The 18,029-nt window shown below is 41.0% G+C and overlaps 3 protein-coding genes across 4 annotated transcripts; all 3 read right to left on the reverse strand.

The window, feature by feature from the left end:
• Positions 1-366: 366 nt before the first annotated feature.
• LOC119349794 lies at positions 367-1,052 on the reverse strand. Its single transcript, XM_037617881.1, has one exon. The coding sequence runs from the start codon at positions 1,019-1,021 to the stop codon at positions 548-550; it is 474 nt and encodes a 157-aa protein (XP_037473778.1). The 5' UTR covers positions 1,022-1,052; the 3' UTR covers positions 367-547.
• LOC119349792 lies at positions 367-3,560 on the reverse strand. Of its 2 annotated transcripts, none has more exons than XM_037617879.1 (3): positions 3,279-3,547; positions 2,615-2,889; positions 367-1,418 (listed from the first exon to the last, which is right to left on the reverse strand). In XM_037617879.1, exons 2-3 carry the CDS (start codon positions 2,875-2,877, stop codon positions 1,133-1,135), a joined length of 549 nt encoding a protein of 182 aa, XP_037473776.1. In that variant the 5' UTR covers positions 2,878-2,889; positions 3,279-3,547; the 3' UTR covers positions 367-1,132. The 2 variants fall into 2 exon arrangements, with proteins under 2 accessions (XP_037473776.1, XP_037473777.1); XM_037617880.1 differs by lacking the exon at positions 367-1,418 and adding an exon at positions 1,968-2,026 and having other exon boundaries at positions 3,279-3,560.
• A 1,972-nt stretch (positions 3,561-5,532) lies between these two features.
• Positions 5,533-10,915, reverse strand: LOC119349795 (probable E3 ubiquitin ligase SUD1). The gene is made up of 9 exons (XM_037617882.1): positions 10,675-10,915; positions 10,069-10,404; positions 8,563-9,042; positions 8,282-8,469; positions 7,916-8,206; positions 7,173-7,369; positions 6,953-7,086; positions 6,723-6,869; positions 5,533-6,362 (listed from the first exon to the last, which is right to left on the reverse strand). The coding sequence occupies exons 1-9, from the start codon at positions 10,876-10,878 to the stop codon at positions 5,892-5,894; spliced, it is 2,448 nt and encodes an 815-aa protein (XP_037473779.1). The 5' UTR covers positions 10,879-10,915; the 3' UTR covers positions 5,533-5,891.
• Positions 10,916-18,029: the final 7,114 nt, after the last annotated feature.

Consider the following 18,029-nt stretch of genomic DNA (forward strand, 5'->3'; position numbering starts at 1 on the left):
CTGATCCTGCTACCAGCCCTCCTAGTGTGAGAACATTTGGGCATGCAGCCGCAAGATGTACTGGTAGTTATCCTAATCAAAGCACGAACACTTGCAAAGCAGTGGGAACTGCAGACATTCTTTCTTATCTTTACTTAACAGGATGCACTCGTAAAGTCTGCTCTACTTAATGGTCGGCTGGGATCAATTCTCTAAACCTAGAGTTCTGCACGATACACGCACGGCACGACTAAATGCAGCGCACTGCCGGTGTAATTGTCCTGTGACTTGAGAGAGTCAAGAGATGGATCAAAATTATGCGGTTATCTTTCTATCCGGCAGAAGCTAGATGAAGCCAACACACAACAGCAGTCGGCACCTCAAAGCTAGATCAAGCCAATAGCAGCGGCAGTTCCAGCATCATTACATCAAAGAATAAGAATCCTCATCAAATCATGGCATAGCGACAATATCATGGAGCAAAGAAAGTTGTATCTTTGCCTCTGTGAATTAACTGTTCTTCCAGCCCAACGTTTACAGCAGGCAGGGGCCAACTGTAAAAGATGTTCTACTGCATGAAGAACGGGATTACAAAGTTATCCATCTTCTCTTTTCTCTCAAGCTCCTCCTTCTCAGCAATCTGCTTCAGCGTAGTCCACCCTTTTCTTGCCCGCTTCCTTGAACTGCCAGCTGCCTGATTAGTAGAACCACCTGGAGCAGATTTGGTATTCGAAGCTGACTTGCTATAACTGCCAGCAACTGAACCACAATTCTGCGCTTTGCTGTTCAGTGTACTTCTAGTCTTCAATGCTTCTGCTGAAGCTATAGGCGCAGCCACTTCCGCCAGTTTGTTCTTCCGAGGAGTAACAAAGTTTGACCCAGCTAGAAATTCTGCTTCAGAAGTGACATCATGTTCGCATGTACTAGTATTTTTAGATGCCACAGGCTCAATTCCATTCACACATTTATCATGTGCGCTTTCTACTTCGATTTTCTTCAGGATGTCTTTGTGTGCAGCCGCTAACTGACCACGATCCACCATTGAGAAAACTGCCCCTTTCTCCACTTTATAATCTTCAGGAAGATTAGATTTAGGCCCATTACCTTGTTTATCCTTTTCAAGAATGGATATTTTCAGCCTGGATGATTCCGGTTACGAGGCTGCTGTCACAGAATGCTCGATCCCCTTTTTAGTAGTTACTGTTGGCACGTTCATATGTTCTGCTTTCAACATTGTGCTAACAGGCTTTCTTGATGATAACAGTCCCTTCACGATGCCTTTTCCACTACCCCGTATCAGGTTTTGGTCTCCACAGAAATGGCATGCATAGGCAACACTGTTTTGGCCAGGATTTGACTTCTTGCGCCGTTTTGCTTTATTTTTGTTCTTCTTTATGCGGATTGTGCAGTTGAAGCCTGGCTGTAAGATTGATTCACATCTGCAATATTTGAATTGTCTTTCTTCAGAGGTCCATATAAGGCTTATTGATATGGACACAGGTACAAAAATAGAAAATAAAATGCAGCGCAACTAACAAACAGCATTAACCACGTACATAATCTATAAACGTTGAAGAATATCGTAGACCCTTCAACCTGCCCGCTGATAAACTTAGTGTAGATTGGAGATGTTCTTTACAGAGTTGGTGCTAGTGTTGTGAGTTCATATATTCTGAAGGACCTTTTTTGCAGACTTGCTAACTGAAAGGAGTCTGAAAATGTACTGGTGTGAGCTAAACACATAAGTCCAAATATTCCTCACACACAAAAGTTTTTATCAGCATTACTACAAATGTAAGGCGCATAAAAATAAATTGATACATCAATATATACATAGCATTATAACAGATCTCAAAGGTTAAGCAAGACAGACAAACTATGCGGTAATTTGCTCTAAGCCAGAATACTCATACAACATTATCAACACAGTTTTTTATTTCCAGTTCTTCTTTGCTAGTAAGCTCACATTTTGACAATACAAAGATCCAGAACAATCAGCTAAGGTGCATTACGGTAAACAACCAATGTAACATGCGAAATGTTGGCCCTGCAAAATGGACAACCAAATAACCTTCCCATGTAAAAGTGGAAAAAAAATTGAGGTACATCTAATTTGCTCAGTAAGACAGTAATTATTCGGATAATAAGCCTGAAGCCATCCCATTTTATTCCAATCAAAGATTATCAGCAACAGGCCAACAATACAACCATCATATCAACCTAGAAAACATCTACCATATTGCTCTGGAAAGCTCATATAGACATGCTACTTTGCTAGAACAAGCATTTTTCCGAGAACAATGTAACGCTAGTATGATGCACATGTCAAACACAAATAATTATAACTCCAATCAAATATTATCAGAAACAGGTCGACAATACAACCATCATGTCAACCTAAGAGACAAAACATGTGTATTGCTCTGGAAAGCTCATATAGACATGCTACTTTGCTAGCACAAGCATTTGTCTGAAAACAATGTAATGCTAGTATGCTACATATGTCAAACACAGATAAATTATAACAGAGGTTAAAAAGTTAAAATGCGAAGATAATAGTCAGATTGATACGGTCAAATAACTAGACAAACGGATGCAGAATTCTTAAGGCCACACGGTAAGCTCTAACTCTCACCTCTGGCAAAGGAAGGTGGAAGCACCTATGGGGATCCCGGCCGCCTCGGCGTCGGTGGCGAAGCGGCAGCCCAGCAGCGCTCCGATCGAGCCAACTCCCGCCTCGCCGCTTGCCCACGCCCCCAGCCGCTGCAGGTGCTGGACCCTCAGCAGGGAGGGCGTGTCGGCTTGCGTCTTTCCGGAGGTCTCCTCGCGGAGCGACACGGCCTGGTTCATGGGCCTGGATGCCGAGGAAGGGCCAGCGCTGCCCGGCTTCTTCCCCATGTAGAAAATTTTCTGGTTACACAGAGGGTTAATTAGTCAGACAAATCTGGGTGTCTACTTCGACACAAGATAATGGATGTTGCACTAACATTTCCCCACATCTAAGAAACCCTAAATGGCCTAATAGAAATAAATCCACTCAGAAGACGCTTAAGATGATACTAAACAGTAAAGAGAGAATTTATTTATTTTTAGCACCACGGTATTGTCATAGTACTAAGCACATGTGTCTATAGCATTTGTTTCCCACGAGAAATTATAATCGTACATTGATGAATGAAATCAAACTAATCCCTGCGAATTCTCTGTTCTACTCTGATGCTATTTGGTGGTAATTAGCTACAGTATCAATTTGAGTTCAAGATATGAATGAATAAACAGGAAACTGTAAATGAAATTACCAAGAACGGCGCCAGTTAGGGGAGCCAGTGCGGGAGGCGGCAGGCCGGCAGGGAAGAGCGCAGGCGCGCGGCGGCGAGGGGCGTCCGGCCGGCAGCACGGTAGGGCAGCAGACCAGCAGCCTGGGGCCCGGGGGCGCACTCGCAAACAGGACCTGGGGAGGGGGAGGCCGGAACGTCGACGGGCAGTTGACGGCGGCCGAGCAGGCGGCGGCGCGTGCGTGTTAGGTCTCTCCGCCCAGTCAAGCCAAGCTTTGGGCCTCCCTTTGACAGCTGAGTGCGCTGAACTCTGGGCCCATGAGAAACTCTCTACAGGTGGGGAAAACTTCACGGGCCCGGTCTGGACCCACTCCGCCGGGTACAAGATTTCCGTTCAGTAGTTTCTTTTCTGTCATCCATGCTAGATTGCACCATGCCCCTGTCAAGTGCAGATCTTGGGGACACATATGTATGAACATGGATGACAGAGCCAAGGGCTGGTTGTTCGCCATGAGTGAGTCCCTTGATCTCCTGTCTAAATACATATGTGTCGCCATGTTTGGTTAGGCCACCCGGAAGACCTTTCTTTCATCCCTATAAGAGTGACGGGTCAGTAATAAAGCTTTGTGAGTTTGTCTAAAAAAACTAAACTAAAGTTGCCATAAAAACATTCGATTTGCCATGGGCAAAATCCAGACGTTCCGGATTTATCTTTTCCGTATTATTTTTCTTTCTTTTTCTGTTTCTGTTTTTTGTTCCCCATTTTATTTTATTTTTTATTTTTTACTCCCTCTGTAAACTAATATAAGAGCGTTTAGATCACTATTTTAGTATTCTAAACACTTTTATATTAGTTTACGGAGGGAGTATTACCTATTGTTTCAATTTACATTTATTTTATTTTATTTCTTCAATTATTTTTACCTTTATTTCAACTATTTTTACGTTCTTCTTTCTTTCATTTTTTTTTGGCTTTTTATGTGTCTCGTCGGCCATCAGTAATATTTTAAATTATTGCAATAGATATCTGGATGTTCAAGGTCAGGTAATTTTGTGTTCGGCATTTAAATCTTATTGTTTCATGAACATATTAGCATTGATGAAGCTATCATTTTTACCTGACTTTTGTAAACATTATTTATATCAACACACCGATTTTTTTCAAATTGGCGAGTTTTCAAAATAAATGAATGCTTCCATGCATATCAGTATAAAAAATAGTATCCGTGCTTAAGTGGCCAAGTCAAAATTTATCCAACTAATATATATATATAACAAATACTCAATATAGGTGATGGTGATATACATCCATAGGTACCATATGATGTTTTGAGATTAATAGTTACTTCTTGGTGTTACTATTCAGCATATGTGGTGAGCTGTCTGAAAAACAAGTTCTTTCTTTGTGTAGACTCAATCTTCAAGCTTGAAATTCTTGCTTTCGTCATATAAAATCTTTTGCTACCACGTGACACTCATGGTAAGCAATCCAAACTTGATGAAACAAAAATATAAATCTTTTGTTTTCTATCTATATCGATGGATGCAAAGCTCCTGATGCATGATCTTGAAAAATAAAAACAACATGGCGGCGCTTTGGATCCTAGGGTACTTTCTTCGAGGATTAACAAGACAAAAAACTACCAGGTGCAAATTTTCCCACAGAAATGGCATATGTTGTGATCTGGGTTGTAAAAAGGCACAACATATGGCATTCTTCATGACAGTTTGCTCGCAGTTACAAGACATACACGTGTTTGCGAATTTTGTACCTTATGTATTTTGAAAAGGGGAAAAAAAACATTATGTACGTACGTTATGCCTCAAGTCGCTCTAACAAAACATGAACCAGCAAACAATTGGTTGAAGTTTTTTTTTTACATGAATTGGTTGGAGTTTTGGTTCCTAAGTTCACAAACGTTTGGCAAATGAACTAGAGTCCAAAAAGTTGTCAATCATCCAAACAAATACCAAGTTTTCGGTCATGTCGAAAAAATCATGCAGGGTACACTTTGGTGACAGTCCAAACATACCAGACTGACGACAGAGCACATAGAAATATGAAATTTCCTCGTTTGAATTTGTGACATGTTGCCACAAAAGTTTGCCCGTTCCCTGGAACTAGCAAACCTGATGCATAGCTCCAAGACAAACTTCACCGAATATACTGCCGAAACAAAACATGTATGTACCGTTTTGACAGTGACAAAGCATATCTTGTGCTACTGAAAAGCCTCGAGAGAAACTCAAGGCATTGCAAAAACTAAAGCGAGCCATGTTCATGGCAACCAACACCATCCCATTTCTCCTGAGCCTATAGAATCCAGCCAGCGATTGGCAGATAAAAGGGGTGAAATTTACAAACATCAGTTCGGTTCAACAACGGATTACAGACAAGCAACTTCCAGGAACGACACTGTCAAACTGACCGGTCGATACAACCCTCTGTAGCTTCCGCATGGGAAACCGCGTCCACGTTTACAAGTTTCACCGGATATTTATATCATCCCCTCATTTGAACCCTTGTGTCAATAATGTGGCATATACTCTATATTCCTATCGTATGCGTGCTATGTATATAACTGTACCATATACCTACGTGTTCCTACAAACTACTGGAAACAGAGTTCCTGGTCTTCAACCATCGTCGGCGACGTCTTCCAACCTCTGCCCGATGATTACAGGCTCATCCCTGACAGAATCATGGAGTTCTTCGACGCAGAAGGCCCAGAACAGCTTGGCGCGATAGCAGAGCGCACTCAAGACCCAGAACAGCTTGGCGAGATAGTCGAGCGGTTTCAAGACCCAGAACAGCTTGGCGAGATGGCAGAGCACGCAGAGGCCGATGCAGCCCAGCCACGCGAAGCGCTGCACCGCCGAGTTCACGGCGGCGGAGCAACCAAGACTTGGAAAGACGCCCCCGGCGAGCACGTAGGGAACACCCAGAGCGGCGAGCAGTTTCGTCGCGACAGGCACGAAAATATCTCGGAAGAAGCACGGCAGAGGCATCATCGCCCCTCGAGGCCAATCCAGCTTCGCCCGAGTAAGCCTCGGGACCCGTGATTCGTCGGTTAGATAGGCCAGGAATGGTGATAATGGCCAATGAACCTTCCAAGATATGCATGTAGATGACTGGTCAGTTAAATAAATATTTCCCTGTTTTCGACCTAAATACTACTATAAACTAGTAGAAAGAGCGATTATTTTGTGAGTGCTTGGGGAAACATTTGAGAAAAGGAGAGGTGGACTAGATGAGTTTAACAACGGGCATAACGACGATAAGCAAACTCTAGAAATGAAAATTTGAGCGTTCTTGTTTTTCTTTTTTGTAATTCACTTTAGGACTGTGATTAATATTTGAGTGCAATCTAGCAAATTATTCCTTATCTAATATTGTCAAGTTTAGCACATACAGTACAATAATGTAGGCTAAGAGGTCACAAAGCGACAAGGGAAGTTTCAACTCACCCATTTTACCCAGATTTTCAGCAATAGCCACCCCAGGAACCAAGTGTAGAACAAGTCTAGAGCTGGAACACCATCATCAGGCCCAGCGAATGGTGATATTAACGATAAATCAACCAGCAGCCCGATCAGGAAGGGAATGATGACAAACTGAGAGCAAACAGCTTTGAGTTATTTTACGGTATCATAAAAGTAAAAAAGGAGGAGGAATCGGCTTGAAGTAAACTGCTCACCCATAAGAACACGATAAGACAACGATTCAAAGCTACAAGGTGCTTTCTCCCAGAAGTCATGTAGGCAAACAAGTCTCTTGAGGAGGCAATAATAGTTGATATGATGCCAAATCCAACAACCAAAGCAAGTAGATCTAGCAGAAAATATTGCACCAATAAGCCAAAGCAAGGTCAATATATTTACTTTGTTTACAAAGGAAATCCATGAAATAAACATTACCATTATTGGACTTCAATCCACCTGTAAATGGCAGCTGAGGGATGGTAAATAACAGTGCACGCCCCACTGAGATTGTCAAAATAAGCACAGCCGAATTGCATATCATAACAGTCAAACACCCAAGTATCACATGCAGGATTATACGAAGTGAGACTAATCTCCTTGTGCAAGGGTAAGTATTGGGAACACCTCTGCATCTGCAAAAAAAATTTAATTAAATGGTAAGTATAAAATATGAGAAGACAGGTACATCCAACAAATTATGAGGTGTTCTTGTGCTGTTCTGAAGAGTAGTTGGTTTTTCTCGATCAAGCGCAAACATAGATGTGCTTTAGTTTTCCCCCTGTCTTGCTGTGCAATGGATGCTGTTTCTTGTACATCTAGTGTACTTGATCTTTGGTGCGAGGACAATCCGTCTCTTACAAAAGTAGCCTATAATTTCCTTTTATGTAATTTGTTTGTAAGAATCACTGTGGTTTCATTAATGAAATCGGTGAGTGATCCCTTATTTCAAAGGAAAAAAAAAAGATTGACACTACACAGAGCCCCAAAGGAACATGATAAATCCCTCGTGAGAAGAGACATATCTTGGAATCAAAGTGACGCACGCCAAAAGCCTAAAACTACTGCGTGTCCAGTAACCATCAGAATCCAAGTCTCATAAATCAACAGTGAACACTAAACTTCGATGAAAGTAAAAATTAGACCATGTCAGAAAAAGACACAAAAATACGGGGGTTTACCTTTTATCCTTAGCCTCATTAGTGCTTCCATATTTATCTCTTGGTGTGACACTGCTCCCACCGTCATGACCAAAAGCTCCATTGGGCAAGACAGTCAACGAAACTGACAGGCCAAGAGTCTGTCCAGTGGGAAATGTATAATGCATCACCTTCTTCACTATCCACTCAAAGCCTATGAGTGCATGCGTATGGCCAATGAGAAACCTAACTAGAAGAACACCACAAAGTGAATCTGTGTAGTTCTGTGGTGCTGACCAAAATGATGTGCCCTTTGTAGGAATACTGAAGTAGCTGCGGATCACAAACATTACAATAAGGTGTTGAGTCACCAAAAAATGACATCTGGAACAGAAGCTGAATACTTACATGATATCTACTGGGAACTTCCCGGGTGCCAATCGACCGGCAATTTGAATAGGAACAACAATGACCATAGCAATAAGGATGATGCCAATAAAAAGACCAGGAAGTTTCTTGAAATAAAATTTGTAGAACGGATCACGGATGTTTACATTATGGTCGACAAAAGGAGATGTAACTCCTGGCCTCAAAATCTAGTAACAGAAAACATCACTCGTTATAACCCTGAAACATCCATTGAATACACTATTAAAATGATGAGATGACAAATCCGATGCGACCAATACCATGGAATGAAGTCCAGAGAATATGGAGACTAGATCCAAAAGTGCGCATCCAATAAGCCATTGAAGAGCAGTAGAAACGTAAATCGAAGCAAACAGAGGTTTAAACCTTTCAAAGATGGTTGCATCAAACATTTTTGAAGTGCAGATATCAAGTGACCAGGCAAACAACAGTGGCCATATTATAGCTGTGTTTATGAGATTAAGAGAAATATTCACAACAATGATAAACTTTAGGATCCCGCTGAAGAATATATCAAACAGACTCTCGAAGAAAATGCAGTCGCCCCTCAAGTATTGATGAAAAGTATGCAGCCCAGCAAAAGTTGCTCCCAGTGAGAAGATAAATCCATATCCAATTAGGAGGGTAGAAGGTGTTGAAGCATATGAGTCAACTTCAGCTCTGCACAATAGAGCAATCCTTCCAAGTGTGAAAGGGAGAAATGCAAATATACAGGCTAGAGCCATGTCACCCATTACCACCTGATTACATATGCATATTGTTAGAATTTTGTAGATATGTAAAAAGAAAAGCAGAAAAAAAATGTGAAGCATCTATTCCAAAAGCATGGAACTAAGCCAAAACCATGTAAACAAAGCCCGGTTAGGATTGGCCTAAAAAATACTACATTAGCACAATGAATAAAGTGGAAAAATGAACAAGTTAAGCAGTTGTGGAACTGGACTAATAAGCAGAAAGGGTTCAAACGCTTTCAGACTCTCTGCTGAGTGGGCTGGACCTTTTCTGTCTTACCTAAACTCCCCTGTTTAGGCCCCTCCCTTGTTGCACATCACCCCCACCCACCCACTCTCCTTTCTCATGTATATACGTGCACAGTTTCTCCTTGTTGGGGCCTCCCTTACAGTTTCCCGGTCAAGAAACACCCAAAAGAAAACTCTGCACCTATACTTGAGAACGGTCCTCCTATCTATGTATTTATCAGTACTGATTGACAGCAGGCACAATTGCAGGACAGAAAACAGAGTAACACAATTTCAGGGCAGAAAACAGAGTAACACAATTGCAGGGCAGAAAACAGAGTAAGGAAGGGAGTGTCATCTTATTTGTAGTTGCATTAGCCTTGTAGAAAAACTCATACAAATTTCTTGGATATGGACATCCAATGTGGGGAGCCATGACAATAAGATGTGCTAAATGCTACTCCCTCTGTTGACAAATATAAGATGTTTAACTTTTTTCTGAATCGGATGTATAAAGACACGTTTTAGAGTATTTGTTCACTCACTTCAGTCCGTCTGTTTGTCCACATTGAAATGCCAAAATATAATACTACCTCTGTACCAAAATACTTAGTAGTTGGGGGAACTTGGTACAAACACACTAATTGGGGTAGTACAGAACACAAACACACTAATTGGTGCTTTACTAGTATGGGGAAAATGTAGGAGGATCACATCACCATAACATAAAAAGACTAATACTAATATGAAGTAGCAGCAGCCAGCAGATGTACTACACTGGTTGAGGAGCAAGAAGAAGAAACATACCGATAAGGAAAACCGAAGGACCCGCAGCGTGACATGTTGGCAGCGGCGCAGACGTGCCCCGTAGCTTGCACGAACCGTGTGTTCCGCCTTGAGCGCGAGATGAGCAAGGACGGCGGGGCCATAGAGGCGGATCGGGAGCAGATGCAGGGCCTCGTCACGGCTCCTGGCGAGCGCGAGGCGCCATGTACAGAGGCCGGCGAGCGCCCAAGCGACCAGGGCTGTCAGGATGAGGTACAGCAGAGCTAAGAGCAGGCACACGGGCCTCGCCGGGGCCGGGGTTGGAGCCGGGGCGCGTGCGGCGTAGATGGGGCGGACGGAGATCTGGTGCCCGCACACCTGACCAAGGAATCGGGCGCACCGTCAGACACTGCACGGCCTAGGAAATGCTAGTATGAAATGTTCTTCAGATGCCCCCCAAAAGAATCACATCATCGTGCGAAGATTTCGCGGCGGAGTCAAAGTGGAACGGCGACAGGAACTGAGCGCGAGCACGGCGGCGGGACGGATCCGGCGCCGGAGTCAGCGGTAGGCGACGAGGGGGCGGACCAAATTCGGGGCATGATCCGTCGGGGGAGGCGGGGGAGGAGATGGAGATGCTGTACGTACCTCGCACAAGGATTGGCGGCGGGCTTTGAGCCACCGGATCTGGCAGTGGTCGTGGACGAAGCGCATGCTGCCCTTGCAGCCGCAGGGGCGGCGCAGCGGGCGGTCCGCGTCGGCGGGGTGCCGGCAGATGCGGCACTGCTCCTCCTCCTCCGTCGCCTCCTCGCCCGCCGCTGTTCTCCGCAGAGCGGCCACGGCGGCGCCCATCCGTGCCGTGCCGTGGAGCTTGGAGAGAGAGAGATGGTGGAGCTTGGAGAGAGATGGTGGAGATAGTAGTGGGGGTTTAGGAGGAGGGCCAGAGGGGAAAGGAATGTCTCGGCCGCGGAAAGACGGGGGAATGCTCGTCCAACTCAGCACTGCACTGTGACGTGGCACAGACGCGGAAGCTGACGTGGCGGGAACATTTGCACTTGTTTTTGTAGAGATAGATGTTAAGAATAGAATAGTTGCTTATTGATTAAGCTAATTAGGATTAAGTTAATTGTTAGATAGGTTGCTTAGTCCTCAAGCAATCATGTACTTCCTTGGCTCTCAAGGCAACTATGTAATTACTTGGCTCTCAAGTAACTATGCGTTTACTTGACCGCCAAGCACCATGTGTACTTCCGCCTGGGTATAAATACCCCACTTTTATCATCAATAAAGACTAATGGATCATCTTTCATTCAAACTCTTTCGTTCTTTACTTTTCACTTAAAACACGTTACCATGCACTTTGCTCTCCCATCGAGCGATTTGGCCGGACAAGAGAAGAACAGATCTTGTTGATCCCCAATGATCCAAGGATTAAATGCCTTGATCAGGGGAAGAAAAAGCAATCAGCCGAAGAAACAGATTCGGCAGAAGCAGAAAATAGAGCATTGAAGAAGTTTATTAGCACATGGAAAGACACGGAAGCAGATTCAAAGTCTTCATCTAATTGCCACGCAATCAGGTGCTATTATCTAATTTTCTTTTCACTGATTCCTGCACACAATCGATTCTACTGGGAGTAGTTGGCTTGGAGCATGGCAGCTTTGTCCTCGCCGTACAGCGCGGCTCGCAGCCCGGCGGCACGAGCGCGGACGCTAGCGGCCGGAATCGCCCTACAGCGCACTAATCCTCCTCACGCGGCTGTAGCCTCCGGCTGACTGCTGCCAACGGGCGTACGTGGAGGCGCGGTCTCAGACTCCGACAGCGGCGGCGCCATCTGGCGAAGCAGCCCACGGCGCAGCAATGGCCTTCGGCCTCGGCGCGGCGCGGAAACGACACGGCCGGGATGCCCTTCAGTGGCGCGATGTCCATGGCCTTCGGCCCGGCGGCGGTTCGCACCACCCGGCATCCAGCACGCCATGACATCCTTCTCAAAGCGACGCTACGGCGACGGCAAATCCCTAAACGCACGGGAGAAGAAATTGGGGAATCTTATCCCTTTTGGCTCCGTTTTCAATTTAGTCCTTTCTCCCAACGACGTATAAATCCCTGTAAATTATTGTACAACCATCAGGCTTTCTATTTTCCGGATTTTAACCTTCAGGTTACTATTATTCACTTTTTAAGTCTTGGTTTTTATACACACGTTTGGACTATACCATAAGTTCTTTCCAAATGGCATAAAAATATAATTATGCATCATTTACATCAAGTAAATATCATTTGAAGCCTCATGTTCATATATTACATAAATATGTAATTTATTAAGTCTTGCATGTATATGTCTTACCACAGCAATAATAATGCAAAAGAATGTTTTGCGTATATTTAAGGCATCATCTTAGGACAACAACTGTTTGCACAAAAATACTTTTCCTTGCAAATCATAAGAATTATTATGTCATACTTAATATGACTAGCCCAAATTTTATTTGTGAATCACAAGGTATTGGTGGCATCTACTGTATCATTTGCAGATTATCCATCACTACTGTGAGGTCTACATCTTGCCATTTGAACAAGATGACTACCTTCGAAGTACTTTTCCAAATATTAATATTATATGTGACTAACTTAAGATATCATAAGGTAATAGTGGCATCTACTATAAATTTTTACAGACTATCCACTATTACTGCAAGGTCTACATCATGTCACTTTAACAGATGATTACCTTCAAAGTGATTTTCTTAAATATAGCATAACATAAGATAATAGAGATATGAACATCTACTGACAAAAGTCAGACTATGTTTTCTATTACTGCGAGATCTACACCGCATCCGGTGATTATCATCAAAGTGTTATCCTATATAAATTGAGGTCTACACATATGGCTATAAGGCATCAGCCAAATTAAAACTTGCTCATCCGAAGCACTTATTGTTGTTGTTCACTAATTTTTTTACTCTCATAGTATATTATCTTGTTCACTATTGTTGTTGCTCATCCGGTGATTATCTTGCATACTTGTTATATGCCGAGGTGGTATTTTTGTGCTAACACGAACTATTCAAGCCTCAGCTTGCTTGAATATGTGATGGAAAACTATGCAAATATTTGCATATACCAGCGATTACCTTCTATTACATTGGTAAAATACATGGTAGAAGAGCCTATGTCACTATTTTTAATTATAGTGTCGTCCATCCATCAAGATGGATACCATAATTTATAGCAAGTGTCTCAAACACTGTTGCAATGTCCACATCACATTGTGGTTATACTTTCATAGTGACTAACCAATGTCGAACATGCAAATTCTATACGATTTGGCAGTGACTCTAACGTCACACACTTCCTCAAGAATGAAGTCCAAAATATTAACAATGATTTCATCACATGCGTTGTATTGAAGGATACACCTAGGTTCACCAAGGATCACCTCGGCCATGATTGTTCTCAAACAAATCATTTTCATTGCTTACATTTTCAAATGCACGATATTCATAATTAGGTGGGAGAATTTATTTTAAGATGATTCATGACATCAGTCATTGTATCAACCCGTGGCATTGTTGCCACTATAACTCCACCGACGGGATAATATGTCATGGTTATTCTCTTAATAGCTAATGAGCACATCGCGGATGACCACCATTCAGTTTTCAAGACCTCAAGTCTATCGCAGCTCACAATTTTATTACTTAATCAACTTCAAGTTGAGTTCTGGTGATCAAATATTTTCCTATATATAGATCCAGTTGAAAAGCCCTTCATGCACTTTACATCCTCTTAAGATGGTACTACCATTTTTATGATGAATAAACATGAAATTTCTTAAAATCATCATATTCACCCAACGGGTGCTATACCATTATTTGAAATTCTTACTAGTACCGAGAATACTATGCAAGTTTGTGGTTACAAAAGAGAACCATGAGGAATTGGAAGTAAAGTGGAGGCTCATAGACAACCAAAGATAGAATTATCTCTTAATAGGAATCTGTCGTTTTTCAAATGATCAAAAGACAACTCTCAAGTTTGTCAAATGTGTGGTTATATAACTATTGTACCTATGATTACCAAACCCCCAAACATATGGTCGAACCACATCACAAAGTTATTAAAAGGCCAATAAGTTCAATGGGATAAACCTGAAAATTTGCAAATAACAACCAGATTCTGGTAAAGGATTGTTCTCAGAATCTTCATCAGAAGGAGGACCACAATCTAATGCAGAAAATGGAGGATAAACTCATTTGCACATGTCAGAGACCTCGGGTGATCTCCTAATTATCCCAACATATTATTAGCATATACTTGTACTACTACATGTAGTAAAATGTCTAATATCATATCCATTGGATACAATATTCGATAATTTTGTATGTATGTTTCAATTCGTACTCAATATTGTTGCGTACACAATGATTTTCTAAGTATTAATGAATTAAATATTAGGCTTGATAGCCTTAGCCATCCTGGTTTGGGGATGATTAGAAAATTATTTGACAATTCTGTTGGTCACAACTTATCAAGTTACATATTTTCCCAAATCATCAATTTTTATGTGCACTGCATGTGCCATAGGGGAAATAAGTTTTAAGGCACTCTCACCTTAAAATTCTAAGCATGACACTTATTCTTCCTTGAACACATTCAAAAGATATGTCTGGATTGCTTAACCATTATCTGGGGTAATTTAGATACTTCATGGTACTCATATACACATTCATAAAATGTTTTAAGTGTGTCTCTTATCACACACAACCATGCATGATCTTACTAAAATTTTTTTTTGCTCAACTTATCAAAGTAAGAGCAAATTCTCCTGAAAACAGGATCTATAAACCCATTCAAATGAACAATGTTGTTGAACTCATTCAATGAGCATTTTTTTTTGCATTAAGTACTTTATGTACATGCTCAGAATGGTTTAGCTAAATTTCTTATCAAAGAGAGTTAAATGAATTACATGACCACTTTTAAAGAATTGTAAATTTACCAGCCTCTTGCTGGATACATACGGCCTTACACACCGTAAGTATGATCTAAATCATACCAACTGCATATCATACTACTTTCCCCTTGTAGCAATCTCGTGGAAATCTACAAAGTATTTCCCATCTGCGATAATTCGGTTACATATCGATATCACCACTCCGGCATACATCAATGGGCCCTCACAGAAAATTAGGGATCTATGTGACGAATAACAATTTATCCGTCAATCAAAATTATTCATAGCCCGTATGTCGATTGCATCAGCAATAAGGATATTTTTCGGCATTAGGGGGAGATAAGTACCACAAGGAATGTCGAAAAAAATATATTTAGAAATGTTATTGACATTCAATCCTTATATCCACGTACTCAAAGAATCTAAACTAGAAGTTTAGAGAATCATATATTTGCAACACATTGCAAATCTGCCACATACATTTACTGATAACAAGGTGTTACTAAATTCTATATTCCTGCAGCAAAGTGTTAGAAAGAGTGGAGGTACCTGATAAACCACTCTTCTCCCCAAATGAGAGCAAAAGGGGGAGAAAATCTGACAAGACGAGATACAATTTCTCATATGCTTCCGCGGAAATAGAGGAAATCAAATCCTCAACCAGTAAATGTAGTTCAACATCAAGTTGAAGGACACCTCACTGGATGCTCATCATCCAAAGCCCGACATAAATGTGCACAAATGTTTTGGTGTCGGGACATCGAAACACCTTGACTCCATTTGTTATAGGAAATCACAAGGAGTTAAAAAGGAATAAATATTTTATCCACAAACTTCAATGACTCCATCAGAATCATATAAACTAAAGACTACATTTGTCGACATATATTTCTTCTCAAATTGCTAAAACCTTTTGGGCCCTGAACCAAAATCCATGGTAGAGTGCCTCTTGCACTCATATTGGTTCACATAAAAGGAAGCAAGTAATGAAGAATAGCACTCGCTGTGCAAACGAGTGGTATTTACCACAGTAATACCTACTCCTCATAAGTATCTTCCACATGGAATGCAAAAAAACTTCTCATTCATAGACAAAGTCAATGAGGTGGTGAGAAAGCGAGGCTTGTAGCAAAAGGGTTCACGCAGAGACCCGACATCGATTACGATGTAACATACCCTCTTGGTATGAGTGGAATTATGTTTCGATACTAAATATCATTGGCAATAAAAATAATAATATTATCCATGCAGTTGATGGATGAAGTGGCTACATACTCATATGAGTCACTTATTTTGGAAGTCTCTATTGAAGTCCCTGAAGGGCTTATACTTCCAAATCCAAAAGCAAATCGCAACAAGTTTTGTGTAAAACTTCATAAGTCACTCTATGACTTGAAATAGTCGAAAATCATATGGTACTACTGACTAAATGAGTTCCTTCTTCAAAAGGATTACTCGAATAATGATGATTGTTTATGTGTTTAATGAAGGAATCCCAAATTTGATATCCTTTCATCACCTCAGTGTATATTGATGACCTCATCATCAATGTCTATACAAGACCTAAACATACACATAATCATCTCTAGACGGGAAATTTGGATTTAACCAAATTTAGCTTACAACTTGAGCATTCTCTCAAGAATACATACCAGTCTACATATATCCAAGACATGTACGAGAAGTTCAATGTGGATATATCATACCAATAAAAGACATGTAATATGGTCATAGTACCCCTGATAGGGTACAAATCCATTCATACCTAGGGGTGATAATGAAGTGATATCAGGACCTGAAGTTCTATATCTCACTAATGTCAATGCACTCATATCATTGCAAACTTCGTCAGGCCTGACACTATATTTGCTATCTTTGTTCAGAGTGCAACCCCTAACAAAAGGTATATGATTGATATAAGAAATATTAGCTTATATCTCAAGCTCACAATAAATCTTGGACAATTCTATCAGGAAAATAAAAATATGACCGTAATATGATGTAATGATATTAGCTCCTTATTTGATCCCAACAATGCCATACCAATGACTAAATTCACTATAATAGTTTTCTCATGAAAGTCATCTAAATATACTTTAACGACTATTTCCACTTATCATTCTTTAAAAGCATTGCAAAATATGCATGGCTCAGTAGAATGATTAACCACACTCGAAATCATGTGGTTAAAATTCATCAGAATCACATAACTTGATTTTATCAAGATTCTACCCCTTGTGTTACTCAATACCTACAGGTTATATGAAGAGCAATATCATAAAACACATTGCTTGTAATCACTTATCCTTACGAATTACAGAAAGTGAGGAAACAAGTTGCAAACAAAATATTGTGAAAATCCTACAGATTATTCACAATGCCATGGTCATGTCAATGGAATTGGTATGACACATCCTCTAGATTTGCAAACTTCAGGGGGAGTAATCTCCAAAACTATAACCTGTTAACAATTGTAAGATTGCATATGTTGTACTCTTTTTCCCTTCATGAGTTTTTCCCTAATGGTTTCTCATAAAAGGTTTTTAACGAGACAATATAAACACAAGTGCCTGTATATGTCATACATTTTCTCCTTGTATTTTTCTCAATGGTTTTAAAGGAGTTTTCAATGGCATATCATATCACACTCTTTTCCCTTATGAGTTTTCTATCAAAGTTTCTCATAATGGGTTTTAATGAGGCAATATCTTATCAAAGATTATACGTCATACTTTCTATTTTCTCTATCGGGTTTTTTAAAGAAAGTACTGAAGACATATTAATTGTTCTCTAAACTCATCGATGATTTTTCTCCTTCTTCAAAGGTTTTTCTCATATGAGTTATCAAGAGACAATAATCATTATATGTTGCATCATTTTCTCCTAATTATTTTTCCCACTGGGTTTAAAGGAGTTTTAGCAACATATCTGCACTATTCTCCTCATATTTTTCCTACAGGGTTTTTGGAGGAGACATTCAAGATTATTCAAAGAATTTGTCAAGATGATGGATGTACCAAAGAAGAGGCGTTGTACAAGGGGG

Source organism: Triticum dicoccoides, chromosome 1B, assembly GCF_002162155.2.
Source record: "Triticum dicoccoides isolate Atlit2015 ecotype Zavitan chromosome 1B, WEW_v2.0, whole genome shotgun sequence".
Classification (NCBI taxonomy): domain Eukaryota; kingdom Viridiplantae; phylum Streptophyta; class Magnoliopsida; order Poales; family Poaceae; genus Triticum; species Triticum dicoccoides.